The sequence below is a fragment of the Saccopteryx leptura genome, chromosome 5, assembly GCF_036850995.1.
Source record: "Saccopteryx leptura isolate mSacLep1 chromosome 5, mSacLep1_pri_phased_curated, whole genome shotgun sequence".
Taxonomy (NCBI): domain Eukaryota; kingdom Metazoa; phylum Chordata; class Mammalia; order Chiroptera; family Emballonuridae; genus Saccopteryx; species Saccopteryx leptura.
In genome coordinates this window covers 163,878,645-163,901,176 of record NC_089507.1, presented here as the reverse complement: position 1 = coordinate 163,901,176, position 22,532 = coordinate 163,878,645, and the positions used below count along the sequence as shown (strand labels likewise).

At 40.0% G+C, this 22,532-nt stretch overlaps 1 protein-coding gene across 13 annotated transcripts in view; it reads left to right on the top strand.

The window, feature by feature from the left end:
- Positions 1-22,532, top strand: part of BPTF (bromodomain PHD finger transcription factor) — a 178,824-nt gene that overhangs the window by 84,820 nt on the left and 71,472 nt on the right. For all 13 annotated transcript variants that reach the window (XM_066386496.1, XM_066386495.1, XM_066386492.1 and 10 more), the window contains 2 exons: positions 16,550-16,679; positions 17,084-17,222. In XM_066386496.1, coding sequence (XP_066242593.1) covers positions 16,550-16,679; positions 17,084-17,222 — 269 coding nt within the window. The remainder of the gene's footprint in view (positions 1-16,549; positions 16,680-17,083; positions 17,223-22,532) is intronic.

Here is a 22,532-nt window from a genome sequence, read left to right as displayed (position 1 = left end):
ATTTATTATTTAAATAGATAATAATCAATTTAAAATAGTTATTAGTACAAAACTAATACAAGCTTATGATAAAAATATGAATTAGTATGGCGTGAAAAGTAAAAATCATTCTACCTACAGGGCTCAATCCAAGGTATATAACATTGTCATTTAAAAAATATGAATATAGCTTTGTATTGCTTTCAACATCTGTTTTATTATTTTTTAAAATAATTTTTTAAAGATAAATTTCTTTTTTTTTAGTGTTTATTTCATTGATTTTTAGAGAGAGAGGAAGGGGGGAGAGAGGGAGAGAGAGACAGGAACATTGTTCTGTTTCGGTATGTGCCCTGATCAGGGATCGAACCGGCAACCTCTGTGCTTCGAGACAATGCTCTAACCAAGCTATCAGGCCAGGGCTTAAATAAAATTTTGTTATTTAAGCAGTTATTCAAGCTACAGTTTGTTATTTAAGCTACAGCTATCCACCAGTAGCTTTTTTAAAAAAATTATTATTGATTGATTTTAGAGAGAGAGGAAGGGAGAGAAACATTGAATTGTTATTTCACTTAATTATGCATTCATCAGTTGATTCTTGCATGTGCTCTGATTCAGGATCGAACCCTCAGCCTTGGTGTGTCAGGATCGAGCTCTAACTGAGCTACCTGGCCAGTGCATGTGTTTTATTTTATAATGAAAAAATATTTTTTTCCTTGTTTTTAGCAAGAGAGACAGAGAGAGAGAGAGACAGAGAAAGACAGGCAGTAAGGAGAGAGATGAAAAGCATCAATTATTTGTTTCGGCTCCTTAGTTGTCCATTGATTGCTTTCTCATATGTGCCTTGACAAAGAGGCTCCAGCTGAGTTAGTGACCCCTGGCTCAAACCAGTGACCCCATGCTCAAGCTGGTGAGCCTGCACTCAAGCTGGTGACCTTGGGGTTTCGATCCTGGATCCTTTGCGTCCCAATCCGATGCTCTGTCCACTGTGCCACCTCCTGATCAGGCTCTGCCACTAACCATTTTTCATCTGCTAAGGATTGCTCTCAGTTTTCTTTGGTGTTTTCCCCATATAAATCTTATGGATACATTTTTCTTCTTTCTTTTCTTTCTCCTATTTTGAATGTAACTGCTGCTACCAGTAGAGGCTTCAGCAAATGGAATGGACTTAATTCTTCCTATGATAACAGAGACAGTGCTTAAGCTAAGTAGACATTGCTGATAAAAAAGCAACTAGAATAATGGTTACTGCAAGCATTTTAGAGAAAAATTTGGTCAAAACAAGGTTGAAAATGCGTTTCTACTTCTAACTAAACACCTTAGCAAAACCTTACATGTATATATGAAAACATGTAGACAAATAATTTTTTATAATGTTTTGTAGTTGTGAAACCTTGGTAACAACTCCTAAATGCCCATAAATCAGGCCTGTTTAAATTGTTAAATTGTGGTGTGGTTCCACAGCAGTGACAAACTAGAGCAACAAGTGTCAGTGAGATTGAATCTCATCCATGTACAACAGAGTGAAAAAACACATGGGGTATGATTCCATATATGTAAATTTTTAAAACATGGACATTTGTGGTAAAAGTTTAAAGCAGTGCAAGGACTATATGGTTGAAACCTAAGAAATATACCTCTAAATAGCTGATGGTCAAAAAAAAGCCATAATGAGAATTAGAAAACATTATAATTCAAAGTTAGTGAGAATACTATATATATTGAAATTTTAGGGTTGTAACTAGAGAGTACCCAGGGGAAATTGGTAGCCTTCAATGTTAACATTACAAAATAAAAAGTATAAATGAATTAGCTAGGCATAAATCTCAAGACATCATCCCAAAGAGAGGAATAGTTTTTAAAAATTAATTTGTGTTTACATGGATTCTAGTGTCTTCCCCAATACATCCTTCCCTCCCCCATGTTCCCCAGTACATCCCCCTTGTCCCCATCTCTGTAACGCCCTCCCCCCTTCCCTCCAGGATTTGTTTTTCTGCTCTCCTTCCATCCTATCATTCTATTATCCCCTTTGCTTCTGGATCCTTTGATCCCATCTCTGTCTCTATTCCGCTCCTTAGTTCATATTGTTCCTTGGATTCCTCAAATGAGTGAGGTCATATGATATTTTTCTTTTTCTGCCTGGCTTATTTCACTTAACGTAATAGTTTCTAGTTCCATCCATGTTGTCACAAAAATTAATATTTCCTTCTTTTTCATGGCCCCATAGTATTCTATTGTGTGTATGTACCACAGCTTTTTAATCCACTCGTCCACTGACAGACATTTGGGCTGTTTCCAGATCTTCGCTATTGTGAACAATGCTGCCAAAAAGGGGTGTATTTTTCCTTTTCAGTCATTGATGTGGTGTTTTTGGGATATATTCCTACAAGTGGAATGGCTGGGTCAACAGGTAGTTCGATTTTTAATTTTTTGAGCAATCTCCAAACTGTTTTCCACAGTGGCTGCACCAGTCTGCATTCCTACCAGCAGTGCGGGAGGATTCCATTTTCTCCACATCCTCACCATCCCTTGTTATATGTTGTTTTGTTGATGAGCGCTATTCTGACTGCTGTGATGATATCTCATTGTGGTTTTAATTTGCATTTCTCTAATGATTCGTGATGTTGAGCATTTTTTCATATGCCTATTGGCCATCTGTATGTCCTCTTTGGAGAAGTGTCTATTCATTTCTTTTGCCCATTATTATTTATTTATTTATTTATTTATTTATTTTTCATTTTTCTGAAGCTGGAAACAGGGAGAGACAGTCAGACAGACTCCCATATGCGCCCGACTGGGATCCACCCGGCATGCCCACCATGGGGCGACGCTCTGCCCACCAGGGGGCGATGCTCTGCCCATCCTGGGCGTCGCCATGTTGCGACCAGAGCCACTCTAGCGCCTGAGGCAGAGGCCACAGAGCCATCCCCAGCGCCCGGGCCATCTTTGCTCCAATGGAGCCTTGGCTGCGGGAGGGGAAGAGAGAGACAAGAGAGGAAAGTGCGGTGGAGGGGTGGAGAAGCAAATGGGTGCTTCTCCTGTGTGCCCTGGCCGGGAATCGAACCCGGGTCCTCCGCACGCTAGGCCGACGCTCTACCGCTGAGCCAACCGGCCAGGGCCTTTGCCCATTATTTGATTGGATTGTTTATCTTCCTAGTGTTGAGTTTTACAAGTTCTTTATAAATTTTGGTTATTAACCCCTTATCAAACATATTGTCGAATATGTTCTCCCATTGTGTGGTTTGCCTTTTTATTTTGTTCATATTGTCTTTAGCTGTGCAAAAGCTTTTTAGTTTGCTATAATCCCATTTGTTCATCCTGTCCTTTATTTCCTTTGCGTGTTTAGATAAATCAGCAAATATATTGCTGCGAGAGATGTTGGAGAGCTTACTGCTTATGTTTTCTTCTAAGATGCTTATGTTTTCACGACTTACATTTAAGTCTTATCCATTTTGAGTTTATTTTTGTGAATGGTGTAAGTTGGTGGTCTAGTTTTATTTTTTAGCAGATAGCTGTCCAATTTTCCCAACACCATTTGTTAAAAAGACTGTCTTTACTCCATTGTATGCTATTACCACCCTTGTCAAATATCAATTGTCCATAAAGGTGCAGGTTTATTTCTGGGTTCTCTGTTCTGTTCCATTGATCTATATGCTTGTTCTTATGCCAGTACCAAGCTGTTTTGAGTACAATGGCCTTGTCGTATAACTTGACGTCTGGAAGTGTGATACCACCCACTTAATTCTTCCTTTTCAAGATTGCTGAGGCTATTCGTGTTCTCTTTTAGTTCTATATGAATTTTTGGAATATTTGTTCTATATCTTTGAAGTATGTCCTTGGTATTTTAATAGGAATTACATTGAATTTATAAATGGCTTTGATAATATGGACATTTTAATGATTCTTCCTAACCATGAACATGGTATATGCTTCCACTTGTTTGTATCTTTCTTGATTTCTTTTATCAATGTTATATAATTTTCCGAGTACAAGTCTTTAACCTTAGTTAAATTTACTCCTAGGTGTTTTGCTTCTTTTGTTGCAATAGTGAAGGGAATTGTTTTGTTAATTTTTCTTTCTGACAGTTCATTGTTAGTGAATAAAAAGGCCTCTGATTTCTGAGTATTAATTTTATATCCTGACACCTTGCTGAATTCATTTATCAGGTCCAGTAGTTTGCAACTTGAGGGTTTTCTATGCACAGTATCATATCATCAGCAAATAATGATAGTTTTACTTCTACTTTTTCAATTTGGATGCCTTTTATTTCTTCTTCTTGTCTGATTGCTGTGGTTAGGACTTCCAGAAGTATATTGAATAAGAGTGGTGAAAGGGGGCTCCCCTACCGTGTTCCTGATCTTAAGGGGATTGCTTTTAACTTTTACCCATTGAGTATGGTGTTGGCTGTGGGCCTGTCATAGGTGGCCTTTATCATGTTGAGGTATGTTCCCTATATTCCCACTTTGCTGAGAGTTTTGATCATAAAAGGGTGATGGATTTTATCAAATGCTTTTTCTGCATCTATTAATATTATCATGTGGTTTTTGTACTTCCTTTTGTTTATGTGATGAATCACATTGATTGATTTGTGAATATTGTATCAGCCTTGCCTCCCCAGAATAAATCCCACTTGATCATGATGTATGATTTTTTTCATGCATTGCTGGATCTGGTTTGCTAATATTTTGTTGAGAATTTTAGCATCTAAATTCATCAGGGATATCGGCCTATAGTTTTCTTTCTTTGTGTTGTCTTTGCCTGGTTTTGGAATCAGAATTATGCTCGCCTCATAAAAGGAGCTTGGAATTTTTCCCTCCTCTTGAATATTTTGAAATAGTTTCAGAAGGATAGGAGTTAGTTCTTTGAATATTTGGTAGAATTTGTCTTTGAAGCCATCTGGCCCAGGGCTTTTGTTTGTTGGGAGTTTTTTGATAATTGTTTCTATCTCATTTGTTGTAAGTGGTCTATTTAGGTTTTCTGATTCTTCCAGGTTGATTTTTGAAAGATTATATTTTTCAAGGAATTTGTCCATTTCACCTAGGTTGTCTTAATTTTTTGGCATACAATTCTTCATAGTATTTTCTTTCAATCCTTTTTATTTCTGCTGTGTCTGTTGTTACTTCTCCACCCTCATTTCTAATTTTATCTATTTGAATCCTTTCTCTTTTTTTTTTTGGTGAGACTGGCTAAGGGTTCATCGATCTTGTTTACTTTTTCAAAGAAGTAGCTCTTGGTTTCATTGATTCTCTGTATTGTTTTTTTAGTCACTATGTCATTTATTTCCACTCTGATCTTTATTATTTCCTTCTTTCTACTTCCTCTAGACTTTACTTACTGTTCTTTTTCTAGTTCTTTCAGTTGCAGGATTAAGTTTTTTATTTGAGCTTTTTCTAGCTTAAGGTATACCTGTAATGTTATGAACTTGCCTCTCAGGACTGTTTTTGCTGTGTCCCACAGAGTTTGAGTTGTTGTATGCTCATTTTCATTTGTTTCAAGGAAATTTTTTATTTCTTCCTTGATCTCATTGTTGATCCATTCATTATTTAATAACATGCTATTTAGTTTCCAAGTGTTGCAGTGTTTTCAGTTTTTCTATTGTAGTTGATTTAGGTGCTTGATATGGTTTCAATCTTCTTAAGTTTGTTGAGACTCATTTTATGCCCTAATATGTGGTCTATCCTAGAGAATGTACTATGTACACTTGAAAAGAATGTATATTCTGCTGTTTTAGGGTGAAAGGTTCTGAAGATATTTATTAAATCCAGTTGATCTAGTGTGTCCCTTAATTCTGCTGTTTCTTTGTTAATTTTCTTTCTTGAGGATCTATCCTTTGATTTTAGTGGGGTATTAAAATCCCCTACTATTATAGTATTGCTGTTGATCTCTCCCTTTATGTCCATCAAAATCTGCTTTATATATTTAGGTGCTCCTATATTAGGTGCATAGATATTTGTAATGGTTATCTCTTCCTGTTGGATTGCTCCCTCTATCATTATCTATCTGCATAATAGAGGTTCATTATGAATAGATCATTATGTATTCTTTATCCCTTACTATAGTCTTTGTTTTAAAGTGTATTTTGTCAGTTATCAGTATTGCTACCCCAGCTTTTCTTTCATTTCCATTTGCATGAAATATTTTTTCCCATTCTTTTACTTTTAGTCTATGTGTATCTTTTGTTTTGAGGTGGGTCTCTTGTAGACAGCATCTGTATGGGTTCTGTTTTCTATCCATTCAGCTACTCTATGTCTTTTGATTGGAGCATTTAATCCATTTACATTTAAAGTTATTATTGATATATAGTTGTTTAGTGCCATTTTTTCTTTAAATCTACATTCCTCTTTTACTATATATATATTCCTCCCCCCACTTTGTTCTGTCTACAGTAGGCCCCTTAACATATATTGCAGCATTGGTTTGGTTGTGATGAATTCCTTGAGTTGTTGTGGTTTTTTGTTTTGTTTTGTTTTCTGGGAAGCTTTTTATATTTCTCTTTCAATTTTAAATGATAGTCTTGCTGGATAGAGAAGTCTTGGTTCTAGGTTCTTGTTCTTCATTTTCTTTAAATATTTTTTGCCAATCCCTTCTGGCCTCAAGTGTTTCTGTTGAGAAGTTGGATGTCATACTTATGGAGTTTTCTTTGTAGGTGATTGACTTAGGTTTCCTCTGTAGGTTTTTCCCTTACAGCTTTTAATATTCTTTCTTTATCTCTTAGCTTTGGTATGTTGATTATGATATGTCTTGGTGTGGGTCTGTTTGGGTTCTTTTTTAATGGGGTTCTCTATGCTTCTTATATCTGTGTGACTGTTTCCTGCATCAGTTTAGGGAAATTTTCAGCTATAATTTTTTCAGAGATTCTCTAGTCCTTGTTTTTTCTCTTCTCCTTCAGGAACCTCCATTATACAGATATTGTTTCTCTTCATGTTGTCACAGAGCTCTCTTAGAATTTTCTCAGATGTTTTGATCCTCTTTTTTTTGCTGTTCTGCTTCCGTGCTTTCGCTTATCTTTTCCTCTAAGTCGCTGATTCTGTCCTCACTTCATCCAGCCTACTTTTAATTCTTTTAGTGTACTCTTCATTTCTGATATTTGTTTGTCATTTCCGTCTGTTTCTTCTTTTTGATTTCCATGTCCTTTTTGATGCTTACAATTTCTTATTGAGATGTTCATTAAGTCCATCCATTGTAGCTTTGAGATCCTTAAGCATCCTAATAATCATTATTTTATACTCTACATCTGGTAATTTGATTTCTTCCATTTTATCCAGGACTTTTTCTGAGCATTTGTTTTGTTGAAGCATATGATTTATGCTTCTCTGCCTTCCCATTATTCTCTGTGTGGCTTGTAGGCTTCTTCCAGTTGTGGTCTTTTTACCTAGTAGAGCGGCTTTGAAGTCTTGATTTGATTTGTTTGTTTGTTTCTCAGTTTTCTTAACTCAGTGGAAATCTTGTTTACTGATCTCAGCAGGGGGCTTATTTGAAACTGTATCCAGGCATGCAGAAGGTGGAACCTCTGAGACTCTGAAGGCTGTTCTGCCAGCTGCTCTGGGGGGGGGTGCTTTCTCAGCTGCAGTAGGGGGAGGTGTATCTCAGATCTCCCTGGAGACCTGAGTTACTGCCCCTCCTCCCCACTTCCTGTTTTCAGCTGTGTCTTTTTGGGCTGATTGGAGCTGGGAGCTTTCTGGAGGTGGGTCACCCGGAACCACTTTAGGCTTGTGCTGTGTGGAGGGATCAACGCCTCCTCCAGCTATGGCCGCCTCTGCACTGGATGAGTAAGCCTCTCTGGTCATCCCATGCATTCCTCTGCCCCTCACGGTCTATCTCTCTCCCCACTTTCCTTTAGGAAGACAGGCCAGTCCTCTCAGCCCCAGGTCCCTAGGCAAGTGTCTGTGAGCGATATTTTCTTCTCTTCTCCTTGTAATGAGAGCCCTTCTGAGCTCTCAGCCTCACTCCTCCCCCCCCTTTGCTCCTGGAAACAAAGAAGCTTCCACCACAACTCTGTACTCCCTAACAGGTTCAGTGTGGCTTCTTCTTTGTTCCTTGGTTTTTGAGACCTTTTCTTTTAGTCCAAAGTTGGTTTTTCACACTGATTGTTCCTAAATTAATTTGTAATCCAGTTTGATGGTGTGAGCTGGGAGTCTGTGCATCTGCCTAGTCTGTTGGCATCTTCAATCTTCCCAAAGAAAGGAATACTAAATATATATTTGATATTAAGGGATATCAAAAATGTGTTTGATGAAGTAGAAAATAAACTTACTTTAGATACTATTATAACTTTCAAACCTCTTATGAAATTAGCAGGAAAAGGAAAAAAAAGAGAAAGCACAAGTAGCCAATATCAAGAATAGAAAATGGTACATACCAACCGATATTTGTGATTCTCTCGCTGGTACTAGGGATTTAAACCTTCACAGGGTCCACTAACATACAGTACTCAGGCTTCTTCCATCACAGAAAAAGGGGCCCACTGGGCTCCTGCTTTTGAGTAGGAGAAGAGCTTGCGGAGGTGGAGCCCCACTAATCTCAGTCGTTGAACTGAGTAGGGCACCAGCCATACTCTTGCCAGGCAGGGAGAAGATTTCTGGTTCAGTTCAAAGGCTATCACTGGAAGTGGGCAGGACCAGAGGGCTTCATAAGGAAGTTAAGTTTCAGAAAACAATTCTGTTTAAACTCTTCCACAAAATAGGAAAGGAAGGAAATCTTAGATTATTTCTGTTAGTATAAAACTTAATAAATAGAAATAGATGAATAGGTAAATAAAAAATTATAACCCTGTCTTTTCTTTTCTTTTCTTTTTTTTTTTGACTAAGAGACTGAGAGGAAGGGAGAGAGATAAGAAGCATCTACTCATACTTGTGGCACTTTTTTTGGTTAATTGATTGCTTCTCATATGTGCCATGACTAGGGGTCACCAGCCAAGCAAGAACCTTTTGATCAAGCCAGCAACCTTGAGCTTTAAGCCATTGACCTTGGGTTCAAGCCTGCGACCATGGGATAATGCCTATGATGCTTATGCTCATGCCAGCAACCCCACACTCAAGGTGGTGAGCCCATGCCAGATGAGCCAGGCGAGTGCCAGTGACCTCAGGATGTGTTTTTTTTTTAAATTTTTTTTATAATTTTTATTTATTCATTTTTTTAGAGAAGAGAGAGAGAGAGAGAAGGGGGGGAGGAGCAAGAAGCATTAACTCCCATATGTGCCTTGACCGGGCAGGCCCAGGGTTTTGAACCGGCAACCTCAGCATTCCAGGTCGACGCTTTATCCACTGTGCCACCACAGGTCAGGCCAACCTCAGGTTTTGAGCCTGAGACCTTAGCATCCCATGTTGACACTCTGTCCACTGCCCTATCACCAGTCGGGCTAGCCTTGTCCTCTTTATTAATATTTGCTATTGATGAATCAATAACAAATACATCTGCATTCAGAAAATCTTAAACAAAACATTAGGAAATATATTTTGGAATAAATTCAAAGATTAATAAACCATAGCTAAATTGGCTTCCCTTAGTCATGAAGACTTGTCCATTCTTAGGAGATTATTAATACCATGCTATCTTAAAACAACAGAGAAACAAAAGGTTGATCATTTCATTAGATTCCAATAAGGTATTTGTTTATTAACAAGATAGAAGCTCATTATTATATCATTTTAAAAAGCTTAGTAAATTGCCTGACCAGGTGGTGGCGCAGTGAATACAGTGTCAGACTGGGATGTGGAGGACCAAGGTTCGAGATCCCGAGGTCGCCAGCTTGAGCCCAAGGTTACTGGCTCGAGCAAGGGGTCACTCTGTCAGTTGTAGCCCCCCAGTCTATGAGGCACATAGAGAAATGAATTAATGAACAACTAAGGAGCTGCAACGAAGAATTGATGTTTCTCATCTCTCTCTCCTCCTGTCTGTCTGTCCTTATCTGTCCCTTTCTCTAACTCGGTCTCTGCCACAAAAAATAAACAAATAAAATAAAAAAACTTAGTAAATAGGAATTATTTCTTCTTGTTTTTGTTTTGTTTTTTTTTCCATAAAGATGTATTTCAAACAAAATCATCATGCTTTATGGTGAAACTCTTTAGGCATTCCCATTAACACTCACATGGTTCAAAAGAAACATTCCAGCTACCACTGCTATCCCACTGTTATAATTTACCTGTTCTTTTTGATAGAGACAGAGAGTGAGTTAGAGAAAGGGACAGATAGGGACAGACAGCAGGAAGGAAGAGAGATGAGAAGTATCAATTCTTTGTTGTGGCACCTTAGTTGTTCAATGATTGCTTTCTCATATGTGCCTTGACTGGGAGGCTGTAGCAGAGTGAGTAACCCCTTGCTCAAGCCAGTGACCTTGGGCTTCAAGCCAATGACCCTACACTCAAGCTGGTGAGCCAGCACTCAAGCCAGTGACCTTGGGGTTTTAAACCTGGTTCCTCCGCGTTCCAGTCCGATGCTCTATCCGGTGCGCTACTGCCTGGTCAGACCTATCTTTTAACATTTAAAAAAAATATTAGCCAGATCAGTTTGTCAAGAGAAGTTAAATATATATTGGCAGATATAGGCACAGTTATTATGCAGTTGATCTAATTATATCCTTAGAAAACCCAAGAAAATTGACTGAAAAACTGTCAGAAACTATGAAAATGAAGTAAAGTGGCCATAATACTGAAAATAGGTGTTGTTTTTGTTTTTCTTTTTTTTACATAGAGAGGGGGACAGATCGGGACAGACAGATAGGAAGGGAGGGAGATGAGAAGCATCAATTCTTTGTTGCGACACCTTAGTTCTTTATTGATTACTTTCTCATATGTGCCTTGACTGGGAGGCTACAGCAGACTGAGTGACCCCTCAAGTCAGTGACCTTGGGCTCAAGCTGATGAACCTTGCTCAAACCAGATGATCTCGTGATCAAGCTGGCGACCTTTGGGTTTCAAACCTGGGTCCTCTGCATCCCAGTCTGACCCTCTTATCTACTACACCACTGCCTGGTCAGGCTGTTTTTCTTTTTTTGAAATAGAGAAAGGAGGGGAGAGAGAGAGAAAGAGAAAGAGAGAGAAACATCAACTTGTTCTACTTAGTTGTGCACCCATTGCTTCTTATCATGGCCTGACCAGGGTTTGTACTGGCAATCCAGGGTTTGCTCTGGGACGACACTGAATGCCACTATGCCACTGTGCCACCTGCCAGGGCTGAGAAATAGATTTTTATGTATATAAATAATAACGATGTAAAAAATACAGTGGGAGTTCTGAGTTTAAAATAACAAATTGAATAAACATATTTAAGTTTGCTTCCTGCTGAACTCTACTAAAAGCATGGGATAGGGAGGTTGTTTTTTTTTAAGGCATAATACTGTTGGGTCAGGGGGAACTGGAGCGAAAATAGCACCAATAAAACACGGAAGCAGTAATGCAGGTGGATGAATGGTTCTGTACACAAGAAGGGGGAGAACTGAGAATTGTCATAGTTTACACCAGAGTCCTCAGAAGGCTCAGGAACATGAAATGTAGAGCAGCAGTCCTGTTCAAATTCTGTCTTCAGTATATGTTTACACAGTCTGCCTGATCCTTTGAGTGGGGTGAGCCCAGTGTCTTCCTGGGCTTGCTCATGACCTTGCCCTTGGATTTCACCAGAAGAAGCTCTTCTAAACTACTGTGACCCAGAGACAAGTTTAATTTTTTCCCAGTAACCTTTTAATAGCAATGATATTGCTCTTTTGCTCATGTAGCTAGTTTTATTCTTGGTACTGAGTTTTCAAATACCAAACTTTATGCTATTTTAGATACTTATATGGGAGGTAAAACCATAAAGAAAAGCAAAGAAATGACAATAGAGAAGTCAAGTAATGCCTGCCTGGGATGGGACACACTAGCTTTTGATGTATTGGTTACTGATAAAGTTCTGTTTCTTTACCTGGCTACATTTTACTTATTTGTTTTTTTGTTTGTTTATTTAGAGACAGATAGGCAGGGACAGAGAGACAGGAAGGGAGAGAGATGAAAAGCAGCATCAACTCGTGGTTGCAGCACTTTAGTTGTTTATTGATGGCTTTCTCACATGTGCCTTGGCCATGGGGGATCCAGCCGAACCAGTGATCCCTTGCCCAAGTTAGTGACCTTGGGCTTTATAAGCCAGCAACCTTTGTTGTCAAGCCAGTGACCATGGGGTCATGTCTGCAATCCCACACTCAAGCTGACGACCTGTGGTTTTGAAACTTGGTCCTCAGAGTCCAGGTCAGTGCTCTATCCACTGTGCCACTGCCTAGTCAAGCTTTTTATTTTATTTATTTACTTTTAGGGGGGGAAGGGTGGAACTGGAAGCATTAATGTCATATGTGCCTTGACCAGGCAAGCTTGGAGTTTTGAACTGGTGACCTCAGGTCAACACTTTATCCACTGTGCCACCACAGGTCAGGCAATATTTTTAAAAATCATAATGAAAAGATCTCAACAGCAAAAAACCTCAACTAGGAATAAACTAAACAAGAAATATTTAGAATCATATGAAGAATCATTAAAATTTTACTAAAGGTATAAAAGGATACTTTATATAAAATATGTTTAGATGTGTATATTACATTTTCTAAGGATGCTATGTATTATATTTATTTTTTACAGGGACAGAGAGAGAGTCAGAGAGAGGGATAGACAGGGACAGACAGACAGGAACGGAGAGAGATGAGAAGCGTCAATCATCAGTTTTTCGTTGCGACACCTTAGTTGTTAATTGATTGCTTTCTCATATGTGCCTTGACCGGGGGCCTTCAGCAGACCAAGTAACTCCTTGCTGGAGCCAGCGACCTTGGGTCCAGGCTGGTGAGCTTTTTGCTCAAGCCAGATGAGCCTGCGCTCAAGCTGGCGACCTTGGGGTCTCGAACCTGGGTCCTTCTGCATCCCAGTCCGACGCTCTATCCACTGCGCCACTGCCTGGTCAGGCAATATTAAATTACTTTATTCTATCAAAATTAATATTTATTTGCATTGTGGATAGGATTTTTTCCTCCATGGGCAGGAAAACTTGACCAAAGTGATACTGATATTTAATCTAGAAAAATTAATGTGCAGAAAAAGGGAAGTAGGTATTGTTTTAAAAAGTAGGGGGAATTGGTATCAGAACATATTTTGAAGTTTCAATAATCAAACTAATTTGTACTGCAGTGGAAGTAGAGCAGTGGAATCAAACAGAGAATTCAGAAATAGACCTGCACACGTGGGAATCTCATTGTGATAGCGTTGCAGCCAGGGAAGGAAAGAGGGCAGGGCTGGTTTAGAGAAATGATCAACTAGCTCTGCTTCAGCTAAAACATTTAGATAAATGGAGATTTTCAAAAAACAACTCTGAAAAACAATAAAAACAAAATTTCAATAAATCATCAATTAATTTGTGTTTTTGTTGTGATACTTTCTTTTTTTAAACAGATATAAAACCCAGATGCCATAGAGGAGAAAAGTGGATCTATGTATTTAAAATTCTGAGTGGAAAAATAATAATGTAATCAAACTCAAAAGACAGATGACAAACTGAGAGAAACATTTGCACCACAAATGGAAACTTTCCTTAATTGACAAAGATCTTTTATAAGTGAAAAGGACTAATAGTCCAGTACAGACAAGACAAAGGATTTGAACAGGCATTTTGCAGAAAAATAAATGTGAAAGGCCAGTAGACATTAAAAAAATAAAGGTTACTTCTCTCATAATTAAAGAACTGTAACTCTAAACAATGGGGATAATATTTATTACCTCTCAGTTTAGAAGTTTGGCGCTAACTTGAGTGAAGGTGTGGGGAAGTAGGGTGGCTTTATAATCTACAGCCATGTGGTTCTGAAGAGCAGTTTGGTACTGTCAGCATTTTAAGTGCAGGAACCATTGGAATTTGCCATCCCAGCACTGGGGAACATTTGGGCATACTTTTTGTATTTTTCTGAAGCTGGAAACTGGGAGAGACAGTCACACAGACTCCCGCATGCACCCAACCGGGGTCCACCTGGCACGCCCACCAGAGGGCGATGCTCTGCCCCTCCGGGGCGTGGCTCTGCCGCGACCAGAGCCACTCTAGCGTCTGGTGCAGAGGCCAAGGAGCCATCCTCAGCGCCCGGGCCATCTTTGCTCCAATGGAGCCTTGGCTGCAGGAGGGGAAGAGAGAGACAGAGAGGAAGGGGGGGGGTGGAGAAGCAAGTGGGCGCTTCTCCTATGTGCCCTGGCCGGGAATCGAACCCGGGTCCCCCGCACGCCAGGCCGACGCTCTACCACTGAGCCAACCGGCCAGGGCTTGGGCATACTTTTCAAGTTGATTAAGAAAGGCAGGAAACAATCCTTATGGTAGCTTTGTTTGTAACAGCAAGCACACATGACAAAACCCTGGGTACCACATGGAGGTTGGGATTGGAGTTCAAGTGGAGTCCATACTCCTGGTCAGTTGAAGCGGGGAGATGCGGAAGGAATACCTGGCACCCGTGTGTCTACTAGTGTGGAGGGGCAGCAGAGGTGGCATGGTCTCTCCCGGCTGATAGAGCGTCCTGCCTGAGGCCCACAGGCTGGCAGAAGTTGCTGAGCGTTCTGTTCACTCAAGAGGAGTTGAACTCCTTTGGAGCTCCTTTGTTGCTGCCTTTTCTTAGGAGGATTGTTTTGGTCGCAGTGAAAAAATAATAGAATTTACTCTGGATTAGCTAACATCACAGGTTAGCTACAATCCACCTCACTGCCTTGGCTTCTGCAGCATTTTAGCCTTCGGTGATGTAACTGGATCTGTTTCCCTTGGGAACTACAAGAGCCCAAGCAGAGCATTCCGCCCAGTGGTGAGCCCCCGAGTGTCCCTGCACTATGCTTCGCACATAGTGTGCCATCCCCGGTCGCTGTCTGTGTAGATGGATCAGTCACTGTGTTGGACTTGACCTTGCAGAGGTATTTAAAGCTGGGCCCACAGAAGCTTGGTTGAGAGATCCTATGTGGTCCTCAGTCACCCCCTTCTTTCTCTGCTGGGCTGAGCCTGTCCTGTTATCCAAAATGCTCTGCATACAGGGCTTGCTGTACTCCCTGCTTCTGAGAGTGGTGGCAGATTGATTGTGTTTGAGTCAGTGAGTTAGTTCCTGGTAAGAACCCACTCTTTTTCTCCTCTTTTCCCATTAACTGAGAGAAGGAAGAACGTTTGCTGTACTAATTGTGTGCGGTTAATTAGTATGAGTTCTTTTAGCCTGGGGAGGCTAGCTAGATTCTGGGATTATATAGTTACAGGGTCACAAAGCATTCTTGAAAGAGAAGATTGATTGGAAGTTTTTGGTGGAAAGATGGAGATAAAAAGAATTAAATCTCTCACAACTTATTAGCACCTCCATCCTCCAAGTTGACAAAAGATCTCTTTAGTCTTTTTACGCAGTTACAGCTGGGTAGAGCGCGATAAACAATTCTACCTTTGGAGCTCTCAAGAGAGACAGGATCTCCTCTCTGTTTAGGTCTCATTTAATGTCCCTGTTCATAGTCATATTCATGAACATATAAAAAAAACACCTTAATGTAGTGCTTCACCATAGGCCTGCCCCGTTCCCTTACTGCTGGGTGCAGTGATACCTGTTTTCTGGCCTGAGAAAAAAAGTGTGGCTTATATCCTACGCCTAATGATGATGCCTAACAGTGTTGTCCTGTCTCCACTGCCCTTCCTCGTGCCCAAAGCAGGAGACATCCCTTCTCTCTGGATGTATGAAGCCTGAAATCTTTGTTAGTGTGAACCATGTGAAGGCTTCAAAATCCCAGTGCTAGAGAATATCAGAAATACTGGTTGATAAAAGTTTTTAGATTTGTTGGTCTTACTTAAGGTGAAGGAAATAAGGCATTCCTTTAATAGGGAACTGGTTTAATAAATTATAGTCTATCCATACAGTGGTACATTATTTCATTTTTTAAAAGATCTGTATCTTCTCGCATGGAGAGATCTCCCAAAGCACAGCCAGGTAGTTGTGTTTATAATTTCATACCCCTTTTGTGTAAATGTGGTATAAGTATGAAATATTTCAGGAATAATTCATAAATGACTATTTTTTTTCCTTTTTTATTTTTATTATTTTAAAAAATTTTTGCTGATAGAGACAGGAGGGGAGAGAGATGAGTAGTTGTGTCACTTTAGTTGTTCATTGATTGCTTCTCATACATGCCTGGACAGGGAACTCTGGCTGAGCCAGTGACCCCTTGCTCAAGCCAGCGACTTTGGGCTTCAAGCTAGTGACCTTTGGATTCACGCCAGCAACCATGGGATCACGTTGATGATCCCATACTCAAGCTGACGACCCTGCGCTCAAGCTGGTGACTTTGGAGTTTTAAACCTGGTCAAGGCTCTAACCTCTGTGCTACCACTGGTCAGGCAAAAATGAGTATTTCCTGTGGGAAGCATAGCATGTTTTGTTTTGCCTTCCTGTATTATTTGATTTTTCCTGTTACGTGAATTATACGTCTACTTATTTTTCTGAGAGGGGACTATCTGGGTTGTGGATTATATCTAACCATTCTGTTTTTGTCTTTCTAATTTTCAGCACTTTATTTTGTATTGTGTGTTTTTCAAAGTTATATGTAATTCTGTCTTTGTATTCTTATATTCTTAGATTACACAGGATGACATCAATTGAAAGAGAAGAGAAAGAGAAAGTAAAAAAAAAGGAGAAGAAACAAGAAGAGGAAGAAACAATGCAACAAGCTACATGGGTAAAATACACATTTCCAGTTAAACATCAGGTAATTTTACTTGTAAACTTTTAACCCAGTGTTAGCCATTTCTGAAACTTTTATTCTGCAACCTTGAATAATTAATAATTTGTTTTACATGTGACACAGATTTTAAATATAGTTGGAATGAAGTAATCTTTCTGGCAATTTAATAAGCATCAGTTTATCTTACTAGAATATAGGTGGGTTATTATGACACTTTGTTGAAATTGTCATACAACTGTAAAATTCTGTTATATTTTTTCTATCAGAAAGAAAAATTAAGTTTTCATGAATCTGATTCTCAGTGAAAATAAAATCGGTAAATTTAATTTGCCTGCCTGTTGATTTTGTTTGGTAAAAGTGTATAAAACTGTATGTGCTTTATACGCATTCTCATTCTTGTTTAATCAGAATGTTTTTATTTACATCAGGTTTGGAAACAAAAAGGAGAGGAATACAGAGTAACAGGATATGGTGGTTGGAGCTGGATTAGTAAAACTCACGTTTATAGGTTTGTCCCTAAATTGCCAGGCAATACTAATGTGAATTACAGAAAGTCGTTAGAAGGAAGTAAGTAAAGTTATTTTTGCTGCATAATTGTTTCTGATTTGTATAATTTATTACAGCTTTGTAGTATATTGACCATATTTTCGATGAAACTTTTTCTGAAATTTTTAATAAAATGTTCAAAATTACTAATGTACTTTATTATAAATTTACATGTTTTAAAATTACCTTTATTCAAAGGATTCTGATATCTGGGATATCAGTTAATTAAAGATGATAGTGTAGAACTTGTTTTTAAAAAAGGGAAAAGAGGCCCTGGTCGGTTGGCTCAGTGGTAGAGCGTCAGCCTGGCATGCAGAAGTCCCGGGTTCGATTTCCGGCCAGGGCACACAGGAGAAACGCCCATTTGCTTCTCCACCCTTCCCCCTCTCCTTCCTCTCTGTCTCTCTCTTCCCTTCCTTCAGCGAGGCTCCATTGGAGCAAAGATGGCCCGGGCTCTGGGGATAGCTCCTTGGCCTCTGCCCCAGGCGCTAGAGTGGCTCTGGTCGCAACAGAGCGACTCCTCGGAAGGGCAGAGCATCGCCCCCTGGTGGGCAGAGCGTCGCCCCCTGGTGGGCGTGCTGGGTGGATCCCGGTCGGGCACATGCGGGAGTCTGTCTGACTGTCTCTCCCCGTTTCCAGCTTCAGAAAAATACAAAAATACAAAAAAAAAAAAAGGGAAAAGAAAAAAGGCCTTAGCCATCTAATTGTTTTTTCTGAAATCTTAAGTGCAGAACTACTTGACTTCTGGAAAAATCCTAATCTGTTAACCTCAGCATTGTAGCCCAGGACAATCCAGAAAGGAAGTGATAGAGGCTTCCCTAACACTATCACATACATGAGGTATTAACTCGATTTATGCTACTGGGTAATGACTTTAGAATCACAGAACTCTAGAGGTGAACCACCCTTTTAAGAAACCTTATATATTGAAACTCATGTTACACAAACATGATTTCGTGAAGATGTTAAGCGACATACTGAAGTTTATACTAGGTTGAGAGTGATATGGCTGGAATCCTTGTCTCCTGGCTTCCCTTTCCCTTTTTGCACTCTATTATGCAATCTATTCTGTGATATCTCAGTGATTTTCAAAAGCAGTTCTGTTCATTGTGCAATATAATTTTCTAATTTATGGTGTGATATGCTCTTTCCTATAAAAACTATGTTATGTGTCACATAAGTACTATGTACATATCTAGCTAACTGATTTGGGTTTTTTTGTGAATGCTTGTAGTGAAATCTGAACGGGTAGAATTTTGAAACTATTAATTTGGAAAAGTTATCATTATCTTTTAACAAGAAAAAGTATGTATTTTATATGACTCACTGAAATTCATTTTATAGGGACTAGAATAGTCTTGTGCATAGCCGATGCTCCATGAATATTTCTGTTCTATTACCAGTTTATTATTATCTGATTATATTTAAGCTAAATGTCCATTATAATACATTCCCAAAGATGGTTACATTATTACTCACCATTTTTTGTTCCAGTTATCAATTTAGCACTTAGAATTCTAGAGGTGTGTGACCTATGTAATAAAATCCAGATGATCAATATGCAAAATATTTAGGGTCTTTTATATCCACTTTCATAGAATAGGATTTTCCATTGTCCAAATGCTGAGCCTTAATAGAGAGGTACCAAGTTGGTCTTTTGCATAAATTTTTTTTTTCTTGGTGACAGAGAGAGATGGGGACAGATAGGGACAGACAGGAAAGGAGAGAGATGAGAACCATCAATTCTTCGTTGCAGCACCTCCGTTGTTTACTGACTGCTCTCTCATATGTGTGTTGATGGGGGGGTGGGGAGGGTTCTAGCAGACCGAGTGGACCCCTTGCTCAAACTAGCGAACTCAGGCTCAAGCTAGTGATCTTTGGCTTCAAGCCAGCGACCTTTGGGCTCACCTCAAGTCAGTGACCCTGCGTTCAAGCCGACGACCCTGTGCTCAAGCTGGTGAGCCTGCACTTAAGCCGGATGAGCCTGCGTGACCTCAGGGTTTCGAACCTGGGTCCTCTGCATCCCAGTCCGATGCTCTGTCCACTGTGCCACCACCTGGCCAGGCGGTCTTCTAGCATCTTTTGAGCCTTTTCTTCAAAGTGGTGACAGGGAGAAAAGCAGCTATTCATATTAGCTTAACCACAGAGTATAAATCACAATGAAGGCAACAATGTAGTATAAACTTCACTGTTTATAATCTCAGAGCTGTTGGCTTTATAATAATGGCTAATCTAATTTGAGCATATAATAAGTCACTGTGTTGGAAAACAGAAGTGTAGTCCAGAGAACACCTTCACTTAGGTAGCCAAAAGCCAGTGTTTGACTTGTTTGGATGCTATGGGTTCCTTAATCTCTAACATTACTCTTCTAACTATGACTGTATGCATTTGTTTTGCACATTAATTTACCAACTTCAGTAATGGGTATATATTAATATTGTTTGTATCAAGAATTCAATAGGGAGGAAAATCCCCAAACACTATAGTTATGCATTTTAATTATCAGGATTCTCTTTTTTTTTTATTTCCGAATAGTGGGGGCTAGCAGACAGACTCCCACATGTGCCTGACTGGGATCCACCCGGCATGCCCACTAGGGGGCGATGCTCTGCCCATCTGGGGCATTGCTCTGCTGCAACCGGAGCCATTTTAACACCTGAGGCGGAGGCCATGGAGCCGTCCTCAGCGCCTGGGCCAATTTTGCTCCAGTGGAGCTTTGGCTGTGGGAGGGGAAGAGAGAGAAAGAGAGAAAGGAGGGGGGAAGGGTGGAGAAGCAGATGGGTGCTACTCCCGTGTACCCTGGCCGGTAATCGAGCCTGGGACTTCTGCACGCCAGGCCGACACTCTTTCACTGAGCCAACCGGCCAGGGCCTTATTGTCAGGATTCTTGTCGCAGAAAGCTCTTTTTGAGCAACTTGAAACCATTGAAAAAATATTTCCCAGCTATTCTGAAGTAACTAAAAAGTTATTGAATAAGGAGGGTATCAATTTAGATATTTTTATTTTTTTGTTTCATGGGTTCCAGACTTCTCCCATCTCCCTATGGTATGCTGCTTTTCTTCTCTCAGCATTGTCCTGCTGCTTGGCACGTACTGTGTTTTTTGTATTCTTTTCTCTTCCCTTATTCAAACCTTTCTGGAAGGAATCATTTACTTAAATACAATATAGGTACATCTTGCTAAGTCCTTGAGATATTTTAGTTCATGTGAAGAAGAAAATAAAAGGTAGAAAATGCCTCTAAAGCCCAAGAATATTCATCTATTAATAGTTCTGTTTTGTGCGTTTCATTTTTTTTCTTATGAAAAATTTGAAATTACACAGAAGAAAAGAAAATAGAATAATAAACTCTCATTTAACCATCATTCAACTTCAACAGTGATCAAATTCTATCAGTCTTTTTTTTCCCAGGAATTCTTTCCCCTGTATTTTTTTATTTTTTTTATTTATTTATTTTTTACAGAGACAGAGAGTGAGTCAGAGAGAGGGATAGACAGGGACAGACAGACAGGAACGGAGAGAGATGAGAAGCATCAATCATTAGTTTTTCATTGCGCGTTGCAACACCTTAGTTGTTCATTGATTGCTTTCTCACATGTGCCTTGACCGCGGGCCTTCAGCAGACCGAGCAACCCCTTGCTGGAGCCAGCGACCTTGGGTCCAAGCTGGTGAGCTTTTGCTCAAACCAGATGAGCCTGCACTCAAGCTGGCGACCTCGGGGTCTCGAACCTGGGTCCTTCCGCATCTCAGTCTGATGCTCTATCCACTGCGCCACCGCCTGGTCAGGCTCTTTCCCCTGTATTTAAAGTAAATGTATCTCTAGCTAAAATGGATATTTTTTCATAGTCATCATCACATTCAACAAATTAACAATAGTTAACATATTAATAATCTTATTCTTGGCCCTGGCTGGTTGGCTCAGCGGTAGAGCATCGGCCTGGTGTGTGGGGGACCCGGGTTCGATTCCCGGCCAGGGCTCATAGGAGAAGTGCCCATTTGCTTCTCCACCCCCCCCCCCACTCCTTCCTCTCTGTCTCTCTCTTCCTCTCCCACAGCCGGGGCTCCATTGGAACAGAGATGGCGCGGGTGCTGGGGATGGCTCCTTGGCCTCTGCCCCAGGCGCTAGAGTGGCTCTGGTCGTGGCAGAGCAACGCCCCGGAGGGGCAGAGCATCGCCCCCTGGTGGGCAGAGCATTGCCCCTGGTGGGCGTGCCGGGTGGATCCCGGTCGGGTACATGCGGGAGTCTGTCTGACTATCTCTCCCCGTTTCCAGCTTCAGAAAAGTACAAAAAAAATAAATAAATAAATAAAATAATCTCACTCTCAAATTACATTCCCATTGTCCTCATTGTCTCAGAGATGCCATTTTTACTGTTGCCAGTAAATTAGGTCTAAACATTTCGATATTGTCTTTTATTCTGTGATATAGACTTAAGTATTCTTCACCTACAGTCCATGGATAATACTTCATAGCTATCAAGAATCCTTTGAAGTTGATTATAAAATTTTGTGCAGTTTTTTGTGTGTGTTTGTGGGGTTTTTTTGCTTAGGAGATGAGAACATTTATGCAATTCTCCCATCCAAGTTCTAACCAGGCCCGACCCTGCTTAGCTTCCGAGGTCAGACGAGATCGGGCGCGTTCAGGGTGGTATGGCTGTAGACCATTTATGCAATTCTAATATGGGTCTGTAACACACTGTATGTGAGAAATCACTGATGCAGACTTTCTGTAGTCAATGAGCAGGTTGAAATAGCCTCAGATGTGAAGACTTCTTTTCTTTTTTTTTTAAGTTTTTTAACGTTTATTTATTGACTTTATTGAGAGAGGACGGGGGAAGAGAGAGAGACAGACAGAAAAATTAGGAGGACAGGAGCATCTCTCTTCCTTTCTGTCTGTCTCTGTTCCTATATGTGTCCTGACGTGGGATCGAACCTGCAACCTCTGTACTTCAAGATTATGCTTTTAACCAACCAAGCTATCCAGCCAGGGCTGTGTGAAGGCTTCTAAAGTGCATATATAATGCAGCCATTCCTTGTATGCTTTTGGTCACCTGAACATGTAAGAAAGTATATATGGTATCTGATCTTTCAACTTTTTAAAAAACCATTTTATTGAAGTACAGTAAACATAAATATTGAAGTAGAGTAAACATAAAGAAAATGACTCGCAGATAAAATCTGGCTGGATTTTCACAGACTACACACACTCTGGTAGAGATACAGTACATGACAGCACCCCAGACCCTCATACCTCTTCCCTAGACACCTCCCTGTAGTCTTTCACAGTTTAGTTAATTTGGCCAATCTTTTTTCTTTCTTTTCATTTTAGATTTTT